We start from the raw sequence: 20,105 nt of genomic DNA, 5'->3' as shown, positions 1-20,105 counted from the left end.
TTTACATGTTAATATCTAAAATTTAATGTTTTGAATTAAATTCTATATTATCAAACACTATCCCCAACATTTGCTATTCCATGTCAAAAACAGCCATATGTTGAGAGAGAGAGAGAGAGAGAGAGAGAGAGAGAGAGAGAGACAGAGACAGACAGAGACAGACAGAGACAGAGAGAATTAGAGAGAGAGGGAAAGATACAGAAAGAGAGAACAGATAGGCAACAATATCTACATCTTCATGCACAACACATCTTTACAGCCTAAAGACCTACACCCCCCCCTACCAACATTCAATATCAACCCCCACCCCAACATATTTATCTAATTTTTCAATAGAATAGGAATAAATAAATACTAGTAAATATCCACTTAAAATGATCACTGATAACTTCATTCAATTTTGATTACGATAAACAAATATAGGTTTTGTGGATTAAGTACTAACAAACATGGTAGGCTTCTACATGTTAAAGAGTGCATACCTACATCTTTTGTACATCGTCATGTCACATGCATGACAAATTAATTTACTCAAATTTAAAGCAAATCTGTTATCAAAAATATAGAATTGGAACCTACCGGACACTAATACAATTCCCTTACAATGCAAACTAATCTTAGATAGCTGGACACTGCTTGAATGAAGTATTTTTCCTCACCGGAAACTTTTTGCTTTTCTATTTTCACTTTTGCTCACTTTGAAATGATCGCACTAAAAACCCAAAGTGTAATTTGGTCTCAAAATTTATAAAAATGTCTTCTAAACTCATATAATAATTAAAAACACATATACACTTTCATTTTATTATGTAAAATCTCAAAATAAATTACATTCAAGTTAAAATCACAATTCCTTCATTTAAATTGGTTTTTTGAAAATCCTGGGGGGGGGGGGGGGGGGTGTTGTGATGGATATTTTCTTGGAAGATGTGTTGTTAAAATGATTAAACTTGTTGAACTTGTTGGAAATTTAGTTTATTCACATAACGCGGGGGTGTTAAGGAAGCATATGGGCAATTAAGCGTCTTATTTTGACTGTTATATTCAAAATCGTGAAATTAAATAATTATTTTGAATAAGATCAAAAACTTAGTATTATCCTTTAAAATAGATGTCAGTGCAATAAAATCGGGTAGTACATTACTGCCACATTGGTGCATTATCACGTGACAACTATAAATAGCTTACGTATTTTCCTTAACATAAAATGAGATAGAACAACACTACCCCGCGGTTTCCAAAATAAAACAAGCATACCAAGTGTAAGCAAAACATCTCAGTTTAATCAAAACCGCTGCTAGAAGCCTATGTTTGTCCTTATTAAAAAGTTATTTATCCGGTTCTAATAAAACCTTCCCAACTTTTATATTGTTTGCACGGAAAACGCCAAATTGCATCAAAACAACACACAGCATGGGATTCTAGCAGCACATTTCAATTTAAGCATTGATCAACCTAACGATACGTATAAAATTTCAAGTTCAATATATACGGGGTAGTGTTGTTCTAGTCGGATTTTTACATCGTAAACAACGACAGAGGAAAGCCTGGCCGTGAAATAAAAGCAAATTTACATACCTTTTAGCGAATGATTGATAAAACTAACATCTCCGCCAGTATCCTATTGTTCAATTCTCAATAAATCACACCACAGTACTTTATTAGAGGTCTTAGATCAGTTATATTTTGAATATGTTTACAATGCTTTCCGATCAAATTCACACGACATTCAACTTTTAGTCATGACGTCATCAATGTGTAAATCTACGTAACACAAACTAATTTCTGGAAAAAAATTGTCTTCAGTATTTTTTATTTGTTTTTGATCTACGTTTTGTTTCTTAGATATTTGAATATGTACATAATAACTAAGATTTGTGATTTCACGGAATTACATGCAACTCAGATTCCATAAGCTTCCTTAACACCCCCGCGAAATGAGAAGATGTACAAAAGAAAAATGCACGTTTATCATAATAATTGCAAATAAACAAGAAATATGCCTTACCAGCATTGAGCTCAATATAAAACAGTCATTGTGGTTATTTACAATTCTTATGTTATATATTCATTCTAGACACTATACAGAAACATGATTCCAAATTTGGAAAAATTCAATACATAATTATGGATTTTGCAGCATTGATACACATGCATGAAATCTAAAGAAACAGTCCAGTCATAATTTACCTAAACAACATATAGCTCGTTGGCACTCGATGCTCTTCAAATTGCATAAATTGAGGAAACTTTAATCTCAAGGATTAAAATACATGTAAAACATAAACATTCAATATTTTACCAAATTTATTTTGTTCATATTCTTATGAAAAAGCTCAATTATGTCTGATTTTATAAAAAAAATTGTCTAAAAATCATGAGTTTTTCTTTAGTTACAAAAAAGAATTGTTTTCAAACAGCACGAAAAAGGTAAAATAGCAAAGTATAGGAATGTCCCTATCTATAAAGGTATTACATGTAGGTATTGGTTTATAAATGATTAAGTTATATGACTCTATAATGTGAGGCCCTCAATTCAGTTTTTGCTCCATTTTGATGCTAGCTTGAGATTACCTCACCTATGACGTCATAATGAGGTCATAGTGATGAGTTGTTTTTACTCACATAAGTGTAATATTTGCTGAACTTTTATTTAACGAGGCCGGGTCTAATTCGTTCTGCCCTAGATTTTTTAATGAAATTTTTTACCTGAATTTCTACTGATATAAATATTATTTTAAGATTAAAAAATAAGTCATTTACCACACCGTTTGTTTAGGGGGTCATCTCAAAGTTTGTTAATCTTTAACATAGGACCCTATGGGATTTCGCTTGAAATTTATCAATTTTGCACATTTTATTAAACTTCTGCCCTAGGGATTTCTTTTTCTGTTCTACATATTAAAGTTACTGCTAAAAGGCATCAAATGGTCAAATAAAAAAAACCTTTTACCTCCTGGTTTGTTCCAGGGGTCTTATCAAAGTTGATTTTTGTATGCCCAACTTTCCAGATTTGTCAGATAATGGCTATTTTTTATTTGACAAACGCGGAAAAGGTGATCTTTATAGTATTATTAAAGCATTCAGACATATTTAAGTAATAAAAAAATATATAACATCACATATTAAGGGTCATTAATATAAATTACATGGTTACTGTCTTGAAATATATGAATTAAGCGATATTTAGGCGGGTTAAGAAAACGTGACAGAGGGTTAGGCCTGCTGAACCCTCTTAATGTTTTCGACCCGAGCCCAAATATAGCTTATACTTCGAGACAGTTATGTTTATTCCACAATATAATATTAATTTTACGCATTAAACGAGCCATTTTCAACAAATTTCGCTGAATATCTGCAGTTGAAACTATCGCGCCATGGCGTCAACCAAGCAAAAAGATGACGTCACAATACAAATGAAACGCTGCGCGAAAGCGTGCGTACTCGTTCTGTACTCGGCCTCGTTAAGACTAATTTCGGAACAAATGCACCATGACTTAACTCATTAAATATATGTCATAGGGAAAAGAAACTTGCTAATAAGGATTTTTTCTTTTACTCTTGTATATTGTTACCATGGTAACAAATTTAACAAAAATTATCAAAAGACATATCCTGTGGAAGAGAGTCTACATTTAACTAAAGTTCAAAATCCAGAAGAACAAGAAATACCCACTAAGTCTAGGAAATATGTATAATCAATAAAAAGTTTCCCAGTATCTAATATTCTAAAGTATCTGCATGTAAATACTGGCCAGGGTATATAGTTTTTACAAGTTCCTTCTTTTAAACTTGGACGAGTGCAGTTACAAAAATAAATTTTACTTACATCAAGTGTGGCTCATTGTTGTGTTTTATTCTTTGAAGAAGTTCAATTTCAATTTACATGTTATCTAAAATGTAATGTTTTGAATTGAATTCTATATTATCAAACACTATCCCCAACATGTGATATTCCATGTCAAAAACAGCCATATGTTGAGAGAGAGAGAGAGAGAGAGAGAGAGAGAGAGAGAGAGAGAGAGAGACAGAGAGAGAGACAGAGAGACAGAGAGAGACAGAGACAGACAGAGACAGAGAGAATTAGAGAGAGGGAAAGATACAGAAAGAGAGAACAGATAGGCAACAATATCTACATCTTCATGCACAACACATCTTTACAGCCTAAAGACCTTCACCCCCCCCCCCCCCCCCCACCAACATTCAATATCAACCCCCACTCCAACATATTTATATAATTTTTCAATAGTATAGGAATAAATAAATACTATTAAATATCTACTTAAAATGATCACTGATAATTTCATTCAATTTTGATTATGATAAACAAATATAGGTTTTGTGGATTAAGTACTAACAAACATGGTAGGCTTCTACATGTTAAAGAGTGCATACCTACATCTTCGGTACAGAGTCATGTCACATGCATGACAAATTTATTTACTCAAATTTAATGCAAATCTATCATCAAAAATATAGAATTGGAACCTACCGGACACTAATACAATTCCCTTACAATGCAAACTAATCTTAGATAGCTGGACCCTGCTAGAATGAAGTATTTTTCCTCACCGGAAACTTTCTGCTTTTGTACTTTCACTTTTGCTCGCTTGAAATGATCGCACTAAAAACCCGAAGTGATATTTGGTCTCAAAATTTATAAAAATGTCTTCTAAACTCATATATAATTAGAAACACACCTATATTTTCAATTTGTTTATGTAAAAACTCAAAATAAATTACATTCAAGTTAAGGTATATCACTCCTCATGTATTGATTTCATTGCGCAGATGTTCATTATATTTTAAATGAATATGATTTTATTAATTCAAACCTCACAAAAAGATAATCATTTCATAATTACACAACATTCGAAAAGAAAATCCATTTGATTTCAAGAAACGAACAAGTTTTGGGGGGGGGGGGGGACTATTTTCTCGTGCGGAAGGTTTTTTAGTCGAAAATGACAGAAACAAGCAATTTTATGAATTTTCAATATACTTTTCTTTTTATTTTACATTTGTACTTTATTCATTATTCTCTTTTTGAACATTTGAAAGGTTTGTGACATGTTCTATAGGTTGTCTATGACTTGTACTAAACTAAATTTTGAGAGAATGATAGACGTTTAGCATAAAATCATGCAAATATATAGAAAATGTCTGAATTTTTTTAAGCCAAATTTTGCAAAAAGTTTACCTTTGAAGCCATGTATCTAAAATTTGAAATCACTGACCCCCATGTTTTATTATGTCAAAATGATACTGAATACATATGTAGGCAAACTGGATTGATCTTCTAAAATTCTTGATATTCAAAATGTTTTTATTTCAAATCAAATTGTAACTATTATAAAAATTGTCTATTTTAAGTGCAAAAAAGTCATACAAACATTTATGCAGCTTCATGCACATTTTTTTTCGTAATCCCTCTATTCAGTGTGACCATTGTGTAACGGGATTTCCCAGCAATAATAATACAATCCTTTCTTCAAATTTCTTTAATGGTGTTATATATTTTTATACTCTGTAATATATTATAATAAAATAAATATAACATAATTGTATAATATCAAGTCATAAAATACATTTATACATTATTACAATAGAATTATCTTTAAATACATTTCCATTGAAATATACATATTTCCCATATACATTTATAACTTTTAATTAAAAACACATCTACTACAAACCCCCCCCCCCCCCCCCCCCCCCCCATTAGAAAATGACATCCCTGTCATTTAACTAATGGGAACTTACACACATATATACAGGTACGGTTAATCTGCATTCTACGACTGCAACATCAACTGAAATATAAGTCAATAAAACAAGTTAAGTATTCTTTAAAACATAAAGCATTGTTTTTACAATTTCACTCTCATACTTTTTCATCTCCTGACATTCTTTCAAATTGTGAAGAAATTCACACTTTTTCACCCAGTCTTGTGTACTTGTATGTTGCTGTGTTAGCACATATTCCGTCATCCAATTCGGCTTTCTCTTCTCCCTTGTACTTCTCCTTGGTAATGGTCTTTCTTCTTCTTCCTCTATAATACTATTCTCTCTCTCTGCCGCAGCATCCTGTGGTTGTTGCTGCTGTTGAGGAATCTGTGCCAGTTCCTCTGCTCTCTCTGCTATGTCATCTGCATCATGATGCTGTATTATCTCCATATTCTCATTATATCTGTGTACATCTACATCTTCCTTCTCTAACACATCATGTGTGATGTATCGTGTCGGAACTCTTTGTAATGGTACCATTTCTATTTCATCATCTGAGCTACTTTCTTCTTCTGAATCAGTACTCTTGAGTGTGTCGTTCTGAGTATCTCTGATATTCCTAACTCTATTCCTAGTCCTCGGTTTAGGCTTAGGTTTGAGTTTTAGAATCTCTGCGTCTAATTCTTCTACAGTTTTGTATGATTCTAGGTGTCCTATTGGGAGAAGTAAATTTCTGTGTAAAGTTCTGATCTTTCCTTTAGATGTTTCTTTTTGGATTTGGAATACTCAAGGGATTGATGGATCTGGTTGGTCTAGTACTAAATATGGTTCTTCTTCCCATTTGTCTGAGATTTTATGCTTCCCGTCAAATGATACAATCTTGACCAATACTCTATCACCTGCTCTTATTTCTGCTCCTCTAACTCTCTGATCATACCCTTCTTTCTGTTTCTGTAGTGATTTCTTCATGTTTTTGGTCACTAACTCATAAGCTGACTTCATGTTCTCTTTCAGGTTGTTGATGTATGTTGATGTTGATTTCCACTCTGTCTTTTGTAAACCAAATTCTTCATCAATAGCCAATCTTGGGTTTCTCCCAAACATAAGGAAGTAAGGTGATACACCCGTTGATTCATTTCTAGTACAATTATAAGCATGAACGAGAGGATTGATATGCAATTTCCAATTCTGCTTCTGTTCTGGTTTTAATGTACCTACATGTTTAATAAAGTTCTATTGTATCTTTCGCATTGCCCGTTTCCCATTGCGTGGTATGATGTTGTCCTAGATTTTCTCATTCCTGTAATAAGACATAGCTCTTTAATAATTTGGCTCTCAAAATTGGCTCCCTGATCCGAATGTATTCTTGTTGGAATTCCATAATAATTGATAAAATTGTTGAATAATGCTTCCGCAGTAGTTTTTGCTGTCATGTTTTTAGTAGGGATAGCTTGAGCAAACCGAGTATAATGATCTGTCATAACTAAGACATGCTGGTAACCTCCCTTGCTCTTTTCCAGTGTCAGGAAATCTATACAAACTAACTCTAATGGATAAGTTGAAGTAATGTTGACTAATGGAGCTTTCTGATTGGTTGATTTTCTGTGAACACATCGGTTACAGTTTTTGATCCAATTGTCAATATCTTGGTTCATTCCTACCCAGTAGAATCTATCTTTGATCAGAGATGCCGTTCTTTCTCGTCCAGGATGACCAAATTTGTCGTGAAGTTCTGTTAAACTTTGTCCTTATATTTCCTTGGAATGACTAATTGGTTAATCACTTTTTCTGAAATTGTTGCTTCCCTGTAAAGAACATTCTTAACTAAATGAAGTTTACTGAAATTTCTAACTAATGTTAGTGAGTCATACCCAAATGCTAAATCTTCAAGTCTAGGTTTTTGTTTGCATTTTACATAATGAATCCATGTTTTTAGAGTTGGATCTGCACTCTGTTCTTGTTGCCAATCAATTTCTTGATTGATGATTTTCAGGTCGGGTAAATTCTGGTCTATGATTCTGGAATCTAAGGATAACGATGTGATCAGTGATTCTGCATGTACTGCTTGGCATACAGCTTGAAAGGAATCCCTACAAATAGATTGAAAATCATTATTAATTTCAGGTATTCTTAATAAACTATCTGCGTCCTGATTCTGCTTTCCTGGCCTGTAAATAATATTGAAATCATAAGCAGATAATGCGGCCAGCCATCTATGTCCTGCAGCGTCAAGTCGTGCTGTTGTCATTATCATAATCATTAAATTTTTCAGTAATTGCCCACTTTAACGCTAGAAATTCTAACTTGTGAGCTGGATAGTTTTTTTCAGTTGGACTTAACGTGCGGCTTGCATAACTGATGACTCTTTTGTATCCATGCTGTTCTTGGTACAATACTGCTCCTAGTCCTAGCTTACTAGCATCTGTATGCAGTTCAAAAGGTAGCTCATAGTCTGCAAATCCTAGAATAGGTGGTGTAGTTAGAAGTTTCTTTAAGTTTTCAAAGACGTCTTGTTGCTCTTTATCCCATCTGAATTCTTTTTTTTTCTGTTTGTTTTTCTTATCTTTAGTGCTGCTCACTTTGGGCATCATTTCTGTAAGTGGCTTGGATATTTTGCTGAAATTAGGGATAAATCTCCTGTAATACCCAATGAATCCAACAAATTTTCTGATTTCTTCTGGTGTAGTAGGTGTAGGCCAATCTATAACTTTCTGCACCTTATCCGGGTCTGTCTCAATACCCGCTTCCGAAACAATATGACCTACATACTTAACCTTTTTCATGAATAAGTTGCATTTCTTTGGAGACAATTTCAGTCCTGATTCTCTTAGTTTGTCAAACACAAGTTGCAATCTATGCATATGTTCATCATAAGATTTGGAAAATATGATCAAATCATCTAGAAATATGAAGCAAATATTGAGATGTAAGTCTCCTAGACAACTCTCCATCAATCTTTGATAGGTTGCAGGACTGTTTGATAATCCAAAAGGAAGTCTGTTAAACTCGTAAAAGCCTACAGTAAACGCTGTACGCTCCTTATGTTCTTCTAACAATTCAACTTGGTGATAACCTGATTTCATGTCTAGTATGGAGAAATATTTGTTGCCAGATAATGCGTTGAGAATCTCTTCTATACGTGGTAAGGCATATGCATCCTTCTTTGTTCTTTGATTTAGTTGTCTATAATCTATGCACATTCTTAGCTTGTTGTCCTTTTTCCTCACTATGACCACGTTGCTTGAAAATGGTGAACTCGACTTCCTTATAATGTTTGCATCTAATAACATCTGTAAATGATTTCTGATTTCTTCAAACATTGCAGGAGGAATTCTTCTAGTTCTCTGTTTAAATGGTGTTTCATCTATTAATTCAATTCTGTGTTTCACCAAGTCATTAAATCCAATATCTGTTTCTCCTTTGGAAAATATATCCTGATACTCTTTCAATAAGGTCATGACTTTTTGTTGTTGTACAAAATCTAATTCATCATAAGGAATTTTGACATCTTTCAAGTGTGCAATCTCTTCTGGTTGTATACTACATGTATGAGGAGTATCAATAATTGACACTGGATGAAGCTCACAAAGTATTTCCCTTGGATTGACTATAACTGTTCTTGTTGTTAAATTGCTGATGTTCACAGGTATTTCCTGTTTGTCTTTGTATCGAAACATGACAACAGATGGTTCAATGTCCAAATCACTAGGAATTCTTGAGAACTTAGTTGATTGTAGAAGTGCACATGTTGATTGATACGGAATTTCTCTGTCTGCATATCCTCTGATTACTACTTGACTATTTGGAGGAATAATAATTTTTCTCTGTTCTGCTGATTTTACAATAGCTAATCTGTAATTCTGTTTTATGAGTTCTTTCTCCCTAAGCTGCAAACTCCTAAAAGCTAGAAACCATGGTGTTTGTAATGCTGTTTGTTGTAAAAACTTCTCTCCATTCTGTTGATGTGCATTACTGAGAAACAGGTTGATAATATTTGTCCCCAATAGTATTGGAACTGTTCTGCTATAGTTTGAGTCTGGTACTATCAGGAACAAACATGGTAAAGCTTCACAGTTTGGTATTCCAACTGGTTTAATATCTGTTTCAATGTAACCCAAATAAGTGAGTGAATTTCCATCTGCGCATTCTATGTTAATGAAATCCTTGATTGGCTGAATTGGTTTTTCCTGAAGATAGTTGTCATAGAATGATTCTGATATTGTGGAAATAGTAGATCCTGTATCAATTAGGGCTTTGGCCTTTATTTCTAAAATCATCACTTCTGTTTCTGCTGATTCGTTAATTAGTTTTGGTTGATATTTGAGGCTCTGTATTCTTCGACCTGTCGTCTGCCTCTCGCCGACGGTTGACGTCCGTTTAAATTTCCTCTCAGATGATCAACTCTAACTCTACAGCCTATCTGCAAGTGACCTTTCTGTCCGCATCTCCAACATACAACATCATCAGTTGCTGTTTGGCTAGGATCATGGAATCTTGTACCCTGTGAATTGGAATTATAGAAACCAGTACTTTGAGGTGCTTGGAATCTATGACTGCTTGATTGTCCTCGGAATCTAGTTGGGGCTCTGTATCTCTGACTGTAGTGTCCTCTTGTCATTGTTCTTCTTCTATATTGACCATATTCTCTTTCTTTCCTCATTTCCTCTAATTCAGTGGATAATCTGTTTACAATTGTCCTCAGTTCCTCAGTTTCCTCCTTGTCCTTTTCTACTGTGGTTCTTTTGGCAGGAACTGGTTTATCAGAATCTGATTTTCTTTTCTCCTTATATTCCTCTAATATTCTCATTGCTCGTCTCAATCCATCAAAATCTGTGTATTTGTCATACAGATGACCTGCAATATATTTTAGACTAGATTTCATTCCACTCCAAAACATATTCCTAAGCATGTCATTTTCATCATCTGGATTTACCAATCCTTGTATTATTGCCTTACTCAATAAATCCTCTAATCTACATCCCCATGCTGAAATGTCTTCACTTTCCTGTTGTCTTGCACTATAAAAATTTGCCATTAATGTCTCTTTCTCCTCCACTGTACCATAGATGCTGTCTAATTTATACATGATTTCATCTACAGTTGCATTTGGTCCAAGTCTCATTAAAACTCTCCCTGCTGGACCTCTTAAAGACCTACGAATAGCTAAACAGATAACATTCTCTGAATACCCATCCGTTTGGAGGCATTCTACTTCATATCTCCACTGATCAAACAAAATCTCACCCTTTCTATCACCTGAAAACAATACAAGTTTTGGAACACCACTAAGGGGAATAGGGATCGGAGAATTGTGAGTAGAATCATGAGTAGATAGACCAGGATTGGATGGGGATGGGCCATGGGATGGGACTGAGGGATTGACAGGGGGATTGGATTGGACTGGGTTTTGTACCATTTGTCCAGTATTGGGGTCTCTAGACTCCCTGTGTGACTCTCTATTCAATGACTCTGCATATGTCAAAACCCACTTTTTAAATTCTTCTGGATTACCACTATCAGGCTTAACCTCTAATGCCTCTAGTGTTTGTGCCAAGTCATCTAATTCACTCTGAGTAAGTCCAGCCATGATGACAAATAATATCAAACACAAAATCATGAAATAGATAATTTGTCAACTCACTCAACACAAGCATAAGACAATATACAAATAACACAACACGAAAATTGTCGCGTAGCACTGTGCAATGAAACCGACGCGTTGTTCAACACCGCTTTAATTGAAAGTATTTGATTGTTTATTTTTAGAATTTTTTTTTAAGGTTGTTTCTAGTATTTAAGAAAAATCTCTGTTAGTAATACACAATATACTAATTGGGACATCTCAGACAGACAAAGGTTTGACCAGACACTGTGTACTTGTTTCTTTTCTGTACTGAGTGCTTAAATAATATATAAACACTAAATGTTCACTTGATGTACCACTAAATGATAAATCAATGTAAATCAAACACCAAACTAATTTAACTTGAATTTCCTCAAACCCAGACTTTATAACTAAACCAAGTCTCGTAAGTCAAAGTCTGTAAAGTCAGTGAAAGTAATTAAATATTAGTTAATTAGAAACATAAATAAATATGATATTTCTGTTGATACTACTAACACTGATTAAACAAGATAATTGTCTCTAAAGAAAATAAATGATACCAAAGCAAAAAATAATGGATCAGCTGATCGATATTTACAATCTGTTTTCAACTTCAATTGTTTTCCGTACGTACGTTACTATCTTAAACAAATGATAAATAAATACAGTTGTAGTCAATAAAGTTTACTATACATCCAACGTTGTTTATCCAAAGAATATAGAAGGCCTGCGGTCGCTAACGGTAATTTGTGCACAAAAGTATAAACAAATTCGAGTTGGTTACTCACTGATCAGTGTCACTGAAGTGCTTTACCGGATGTGGAAGTCAAACTCTGGCTTCGGATAATTCCGGATATGTCGTAGAGGAGCTGTTTCCCGGGTTCTTTACGTTGGGCGCCATTTTTGTAACGGGATTTCCCAGCAATAATAATACAATCCTTTCTTCAAATTTCTTTAATGGTGTTATATATTTTTATACTCTGTAATATATTATAATAAAATAAATATAACATAATTGTATAATATCAAGTCATAAAATACATTTATACATTATTACAATAGAATTATCTTTAAATACATTTCCATTGAAATATACATATTTCCCATATACATATAATTTCATTCAGTCCAAGATCAGAAAGACACAATTAAGGGAAATAACTCTTATCAATTTAACATACAAAAGTTGTCTTTCTTTAATAATAGAATATTAAAATACACAATTATAAAGCATACCAATTTATGGAATTGAGTCCGGTTCCAAACCGTTCAATATCTTCAATAACTGATGTTAATTGATCTGAATATTAAATATATATCTAAATACATGTTCTTTACATATATTTCCTATTCACAATATAAAACACTTTAATATTTCCTTAGAAATATTTACTATTATATATTAAGCTGATTTATACAATATTTACAAAGTAATTCCTTCTAAATTCTTAATCCTGATATTTCATAATATAAACTCCAATTTTCTATAATATTAGTAAATGGCTAAAATAGAAACTTACATTGTCTGGATGTCTTCAAGTCTTCAGAATAAAAGGAATGACAAAATAAACTTGTCTGTTTAAATTTTGAGAGTGTTCTGCCTGAATACTGTTCACAAGACAATGAAAACTCTTGACCAATAAAACCCGAGAATTTTCAGTATCAACCAATGAATGTAAAATGTTTGATTGTGTGTGTGGATCTAAAGGGGTGGAAGGCTCTAACTAAATACCTTGTTAGTAGAAGAAAGAATTAGAATTTATTTTCTTTTAATTTGATAAACTTTTTATTTATTTACATTTATATTTTATTTTTATTTATAACTTTTAATTAAAAACACATCTACTACAATTGTACATAATTAAAAACAACATTTTAAGAAAAAAGTTTGCTTAATCAAAAATTCAGACAACAAATCCTAATCAGGCTGAAATCGCATTTTAGGTGCAAAAAGGTCAAATTTAACTGACCATAACTCAGAGGGATGAACACTGACCTCCCATTTTCTTTGTATTATTTAAGTGTGTTTTGTCTACAGATTTCAATAGAATACTTCTCAAGAAATTCTTGATACAAGAACATTGAGGAGTGGGATACCTTAAAATCACAATTTCTTTTATTTAAATTGGTTTTATGAAAATCCCGGGGGGTGGTTTTGTGATGGATATTTTCTTGGAAAATATGCTATTAAAATGATTAAACTTGTTGAACTTGTTGGAAATTTAGTTTATTCACATAAATGAGAAGATGTACAAAAGAAAAATGCACGTTTATCATAATAATTACAAATAAACAAGAAATATGCCTTACCAGCATGGAGCTCAATATGGGTATAGTCCACTAATGCATTTTTATGGAACGCCATAGCTGCCTTATGTGCCTATTTCATGTGAAGATGGTGCTTTATTATATTATGCTGTGGTTATATCATGTGAAGATGGTGCTTTATTATATGAAGGTGGTGCTTTATTATATGAAGATGGTGCTTTATTATATGAAGGTGGTGCTTTATTATATGAAGATGGTGCTTTATTATATGAAGGTGGTGTTTTATTATATGAAGATGGTGCTTTATTATATGAAGGTGGTGCTTTATTATATGAAGATGGTGCTTTATCATATGAAGATGGTGCTTTATTATATGAAGATGGTGCTTTATTATATGAAGGTAGTGCTTTATTATATGAAGGTGGTGCTTTTTGATATGAAGGTGGAGCTTTATTATATGAAGATGGTGCTTTATTATATGAAGATGCTTTTTTATGTGAAGGTGCTTTTTTATGTGAAGATGGTGCTTTATTATATGATGGTGCTTTTTTATATGATGGTGCTTTTTAATGTGAAGGTGGTCACTCGGAACCCCTCTTATTTTTGAATACTGAGTTAACCATTTATGTAATATCTTTATGTAATATCTCGAAATATTGAAAGTAAATTAAAAAAGTTCTTAAATTTAAAATTTGTATTAAATATTCAAATCTTTTTCTCTACTCTCAAACATAATATTATTTGAAAAAAAAATGAGTGGCTACATGTATAATGTCCTTAAAGCCCTCTAAATCATGATCCCTGGGACAGGGGTTCAGGCCCTGTGGTTGGGATTTAATATGACCATAGAGACAATGTATTTAACCTTAGAATTTTTTTTCCTTTACTATTATTAAAATTTGAAAAAAACTTATTGTATGATTCTGATGTCCATGACGTCCTCTGCATCAGTTGTGAAAATAATGGCCTCTGGGTCAGGGGATCATTAGAGAGCGTGGCTAATATGGCCATATAATAATCAAAGTACTAAAGTACTGACAGGAGTTGATTTTATTGATTTATAATTTTTTCTTGAAATCAACGATATGTAAATTCGCTTGGCAAGTAGTTTAAGAGCTGTATTTGAATAATCCTGCACTTTTTCTGATATGAATTATCGGGCTTTTCCGAAAAGAATTCCGAAATATAGACGGAAAACCCGACATCATGTTGTATAATATTTAAAGATACTAGAATTAACGCCATCAAACTCTAACATGCATTATGTATCAATAATCGAAATATTTCTATTTCAGAAAATTCTTTTGCGTAGGAATACATACTACTACAAAAATATTAAAATTGTACTTAACATTTCAAATCTGACTGTTTTCAAGGTATTTATAATAAGTTTTCATAAAAACAATGCTACATTACATCGAATTTATCGATTAGTTTTCAAGATTTAAATCTTGTGAGCGGTTATGATTTGTGCTTAGGTCCAAACACTGTTACACTTCCAGTTTGCCAGGATAACTGCATGAGAGATTTAGAATCAACTTTCAAAACTGAAGCAAATCCGGTAAAAATGGTAAAGTCCTCTATCTAATCGATGGCCATATTGGCCCCCTTGGTCGGGGGGGGGGGGGGGGTTAGACCAAAGGACGGGGCCTTTTTGGCATCATCCTAGAGTCAGGAGTAGAACTTTTACCTTGAGAGACATGAAATAATAATTTACAATTTTGATAGAGGACTTAATAGTCTTTCTTTACATGCAGTCAGTTACTATTAATTAGGAGCAGGTGCAGAGAGGAAGATTAATAAACATTAAGTGCAATAACACTGTATGACGATTTTGATCCCGCACTAGAGTAGAGTCAGAATACCCTACTTCAGAAGACATGAACAAAATTGCAAATTAAAGGGTTTTATTTGGTGTATGTTTCTTTTCAGTATTAGCAGAAGTAAAGAAGAAATGTTTTAAACATTATATGCATTACATTTTATGATCATTTGACCCCGCCCCAGAGTCAAAACACCTACCCTGGAGGACAAGACATTTTCCAATTTAGTAGAGGGATTTACGGTCTCTAAAATACACAGAGAGTTTCTATTCAATATACGTATTGATAGAAATAGAAGGGTTTTATTCAAAACATTATAAGCAGTCTATTATATTACCATTTTATTCCCGCCTTACAGTCAAAATCCCTTATACATGGGACATAAAAGTTTACAATTTTTGTGTATGAGTTCCTGATCCACAGATTTATAAATTCGTTTTTTTTTCAAATGTGCAAAGAATGTAGAAAAGAAATTTTAACCCGTAGGCTTTCCATAGAAGCGGCTTCTGCTATATACCAAATACAACGCTATTCGACATGCATGTAAAAGAAAAGGTGCATCCAGAAATACGCTAATCCAAATTCAAGGTTAATTGTTTAAAAACAAAATTTTTAACAATGTTCAGCATATATCGTACACGTCAAATGTAATACGTTTGCAGTATTTTTATCAGGGTATTTTAAACCTCGAAGTCTAATTATATGCCATCCTTTCACAAAAACGCTACACATGTAACACTGTTCACAGAAGCTGAAACTTCTGATACCAATCAATGTTGTCTGCCCAGAGAAGTAAAAGATGCCAGGTTTATGAAAAGACCCAAATGGCCCACAGGCCTTTGTGGTCGATAGAGAGTGCTATTGTTATATCTGCAGTTGTCATAGCGATAAAACTTGAACGTGCCGGGCCTCTCCAGCGGTAACCATGTGCATAAAAGGCAGAAACCGAAAAGCAGGCACTTGGCGATCTATATCTTGTGTTGTATATGGCAAAATCATATTTGACTCCTTTCGTTCATGTGGATGATAAATTTAATTAAGTCTTACTCAACTTTGACAAAACGTTTATGAACTTAATATTTTTGACATTTATTTACACGATTGGTTTTAACTCATGTATTATACAGCTGTTTAAAGATTTATCTATCAAACGAATCAATCGTCCTTAAACAATACACATGTTCACATTGTAATAGTGTTTGATATGTATATATAATCATTTGTGTTGTCCATTTTTCAAACTTTCGGATGTATTATGTTTTATTATACTTTCAGATTAAATACTGAAATCTGATTGGTTTAGACGCAGTTGGTAGTCCGTTCTATTACCCTCAGCGTTAGCAACACACTTGGCAACAGGTAACACAACCAATTGTTACATGCGCGTAAATTATGCGCGTGCGGTTCGCCGTAGAATTCACTTCATTGCTATATAAAGGCAGTAACATTTTCTTTAAAATTAAGACATTCAGTATAATGAAATAAATAGTGCCTGTTGACAACGGTTGCCTCGGCGTGTCAATTTCAACAGTTACCCTCCCAAACAGGCACTATTTATATAATGTTCATGTGCATGTACATATGACATTTAAAGATTTACACAGATTGAAAAATAATTCCATCGAAATAATAACGAAATGGGATATAAGACAAATAAGGTGGCATTTGAATATCAAACAGACTTAAAAAAACAAAAACAAGGCGAATTGTGTGTGTGTTGAATTTGATTTATACAATCATGCATATCACACGCTATGGGATCGAATGCCTCGTTTTGAAAAAAAAGACGTTGTTGTTTTGCACATGTCGATTTATATAGGTGCAAGACGAGTCGTTGACAATGTGTTTTTAGGTCAACATTCTTAAAAACTTGGTTAACCGGGGTTTCTTAAGTAGTAGCTGGGAGCCTTGTGGTAAAATGCCATGGGTCATTTTATTTTCGACAATTTTGACAAAAGTTTTTTCCTTCTTTTAGTGTTTATAATGCTTTAGAAATGCATTTCCAATTGTCAACCAGAATTTGAGTGTCAGTCGCAGAGTTATTACACATTTATTTATTTTGTGCGTTTACAAAAAAAAGTACATACATACATATCATTACGTCTTCCTATTAAACACCATTGTAAGAACGCTTTAATGCAGAAGTACTTACAATAGCAGTACACTTAATATGTTCTCCTGCCATCTTTATGCTGTAACTTAAAGCTGCTTGGTCCGATTTTATATCAAATTTTATGCATGCTTTTAAACGATGGTTATGCTAAGTATATTTATAATAATAGATATTGTAGTAGTTTTCCCAGTCAGTGAAGTCAAATTTCAATGAAGAAAAATGCGTACAAAATTTGCTAATAAAACAAACTACATAAAAGGGTACCGCGTTAATTCGCCTCATGCTAAATTTCACCCCTGACGACGAGACGGGTATGGTTGTATTACGACTTTGACATCACTTTGAATAAAGGTCGAAATGATCAGACAAAGAACAAATAAACATGTGTACGTTTTGTTCGCTAATATTTCTGAAGTACGTTTGCTTTCTTTATAATCGGTGCATAGCATGCGGGTTGATTTACCGCAATCATTCGGGGGACGAAACCAAACGGTTTCCTTTTCTAAACATTCCCGTGATACATTATGGTTTGTTTTTTTTCGTTTGCCCAAAAAGAAATTATTTTTATTTAGAACCATTATTACACGAGCTTGGACTTTCGGTAGGAGGTGACTATCTTGTTTGCGCAGCAAAACAAGCTGTCAAATACTGACCTACTTTCTGATTCGCTGATAGAACGAGCTCATCAATATTCATAGACTGACGAAACCTGAACGCTTTTTTTAGTGAACAAAATTTTATTCCACATTCATTTCTACTTGGAAAATACAAAACAAAACAAAATAAACTCGGAAAAGGTACAGACTCCCGTATTTAGATCATCATTTATCTTTTCTTCGGTGGAAGGCATTGTGGAGATTCTAAAATAAAAAAAAAAAACAAGTCTTTAGTAAATACGACTGAGATCTTTCATAGGCATTTGTAAATAAGAAGTGTAGATTCCTGTGTTGATTTAGCGAAAAAATAAATTAGGGAATTGCCAGACCGTTGATTTGATAAAAAAAAAATGACTTTAATAACCGGTTCTAACTGGTTTGATTTTGATCTAGCTGCAGGTCTGTAGCACCCAGTCTGAAAAAGAGGATGCACGACCTAGGAGGTAGTTTTTACGTGTTAAAAACTTGTAATTTACGGAGCACATAAACTGTCTATGATTTACCTTATTTTTACGCGAATTCTGTGAAAAAATAGCATCATTAAATTCTTCAAACAATTTATTACCGATATTGTTGCTTTACTTCCCTCGGACTTTTCTTAAACACCGCTAACCGACCACGGAAATTGAAGTATGATAAATTCACGTGCAGATGTATTGAAGGGAATGATCAAGGGGGGATTTATATTCGAAATAGTCAAACATACTTGCTTCAGAATCTTGTGACAATGTTGGGAAATCCAAGCCTTTTCTCGCTTGCGGTCCCGGATCTTGCTCAACATTTACGCACTTAGATTTCGACCTGTCGTCTGATATTCCAACTTTGTTTCCGGCTGGCGAAGAACCCTCAGTTACTTTAAGGTTAACAACAGCGCGATCACAAATCTGAATTGATCTTACTTGTCGAATGAATTTCTTGAAATTGTTTTCCATCATATCAATAAAGTCATTTTCATCATCTTTGTACATGATGCGCAAGACCGGCATCCGTCCCAGGTATCTTATCTGTGACTGAATAAGTCCTTCCAGGCCAACATACCCAAGGGATAGAAGTTCACGCAATGAAACTCCAATCATGGTGCATCTTTTTTCTCCGTAATAGTCGTAATGTATCTTAAAATCAATCTCTCGGTAATCATCGGACACAATTTTTGATGACGACATTTTCAATCTTGACTGATCTCCAGGACCGATCGAAATGTTTTGCGCGCTAAAAGTTCGTTGAAGTTGCGCGCTTGATATCACCAACCAATCAAATTTCACTTGATATATATACACGAGCAAAAATACATGTAGATTTCCAGTGAGAGCTAGACGTGAGTACATAAATGTGTTTTGCATCGTATGTACAGTTAATTAGTTTACTTTATGTACATACTGTTTAGAGATAGATCTATATTGATTCTGTAAAATACAATTTTGGGGTATGAGATGAATCATGAAAATATACAACTATTTGATCTAATTCTAATTTTCATAATGAAATAAAATCCCGAAAATTTTGTTGTCATTCCGTCTACATCCCTCCCCCCCCCCCGAAAACAAAAAAAACTAGCACTGATTCGCTTTGGTTCCGCACAGATCGACAACATGGTCTAATCACGAATGATATCTATGATGTTTGATCAATGATTTAATTTAGACCCATGTCAGGATATATTAATTAGATGGAAGAGGGACACTCATACCCCCTATCAGGCAAATTAGGTACCCCAAGAATCATTTGATAGAAGAATCCCTTGTTACGAATTTCAATTTGGGATTTTTTTTATCAGTTAATTAACTATATTATTCTGTTTTTGCTAATGGATATTTGTTTCTTTTTGTTTAATCAAATAGATATCTTAAGTTGATAAAAAAGAGGGTAGTTGCCCCCCCCCCCCCCCCAAAAAAAAATCGTGTATTATCTTAAAA

At 33.5% G+C, this 20,105-nt stretch overlaps 2 protein-coding genes across 16 annotated transcripts in view; both read right to left on the bottom strand.

The window, feature by feature from the left end:
• LOC128179822 (uncharacterized) overlaps positions 1 to 20,105 on the bottom strand; it is a 223,312-nt gene that overhangs the window by 126,231 nt on the left and 76,976 nt on the right. The window lies entirely within an intron of this gene.
• LOC128179827 (uncharacterized) lies at positions 9,638 to 13,172 on the bottom strand. The gene is made up of 3 exons (XM_052847478.1): positions 12,853 to 13,172; positions 12,569 to 12,632; positions 9,638 to 12,312 (listed from the first exon to the last, which is right to left on the bottom strand). The coding sequence occupies exon 3, from the start codon at positions 11,342 to 11,344 to the stop codon at positions 10,031 to 10,033; it is 1,314 nt and encodes a 437-aa protein (XP_052703438.1). The 5' UTR covers positions 11,345 to 12,312; positions 12,569 to 12,632; positions 12,853 to 13,172; the 3' UTR covers positions 9,638 to 10,030.

The sequence above is a fragment of the Crassostrea angulata genome, chromosome 4, assembly GCF_025612915.1.
Source record: "Crassostrea angulata isolate pt1a10 chromosome 4, ASM2561291v2, whole genome shotgun sequence".
Lineage (NCBI taxonomy): Eukaryota > Metazoa > Mollusca > Bivalvia > Ostreida > Ostreidae > Magallana > Magallana angulata.
The sequence above is the reverse complement of the archived record's forward strand: the minus strand, read 5'-3'. Positions and strand labels throughout refer to the sequence as shown.

Excerpts from the sequence above, each read along its gene's own strand:
- LOC128179827 (XM_052847478.1), bottom strand. The coding sequence starts at position 11,344 with ATGATTTTGTGTTTGATATTATTTGTCATCATGGCTGGACTTACTCAG.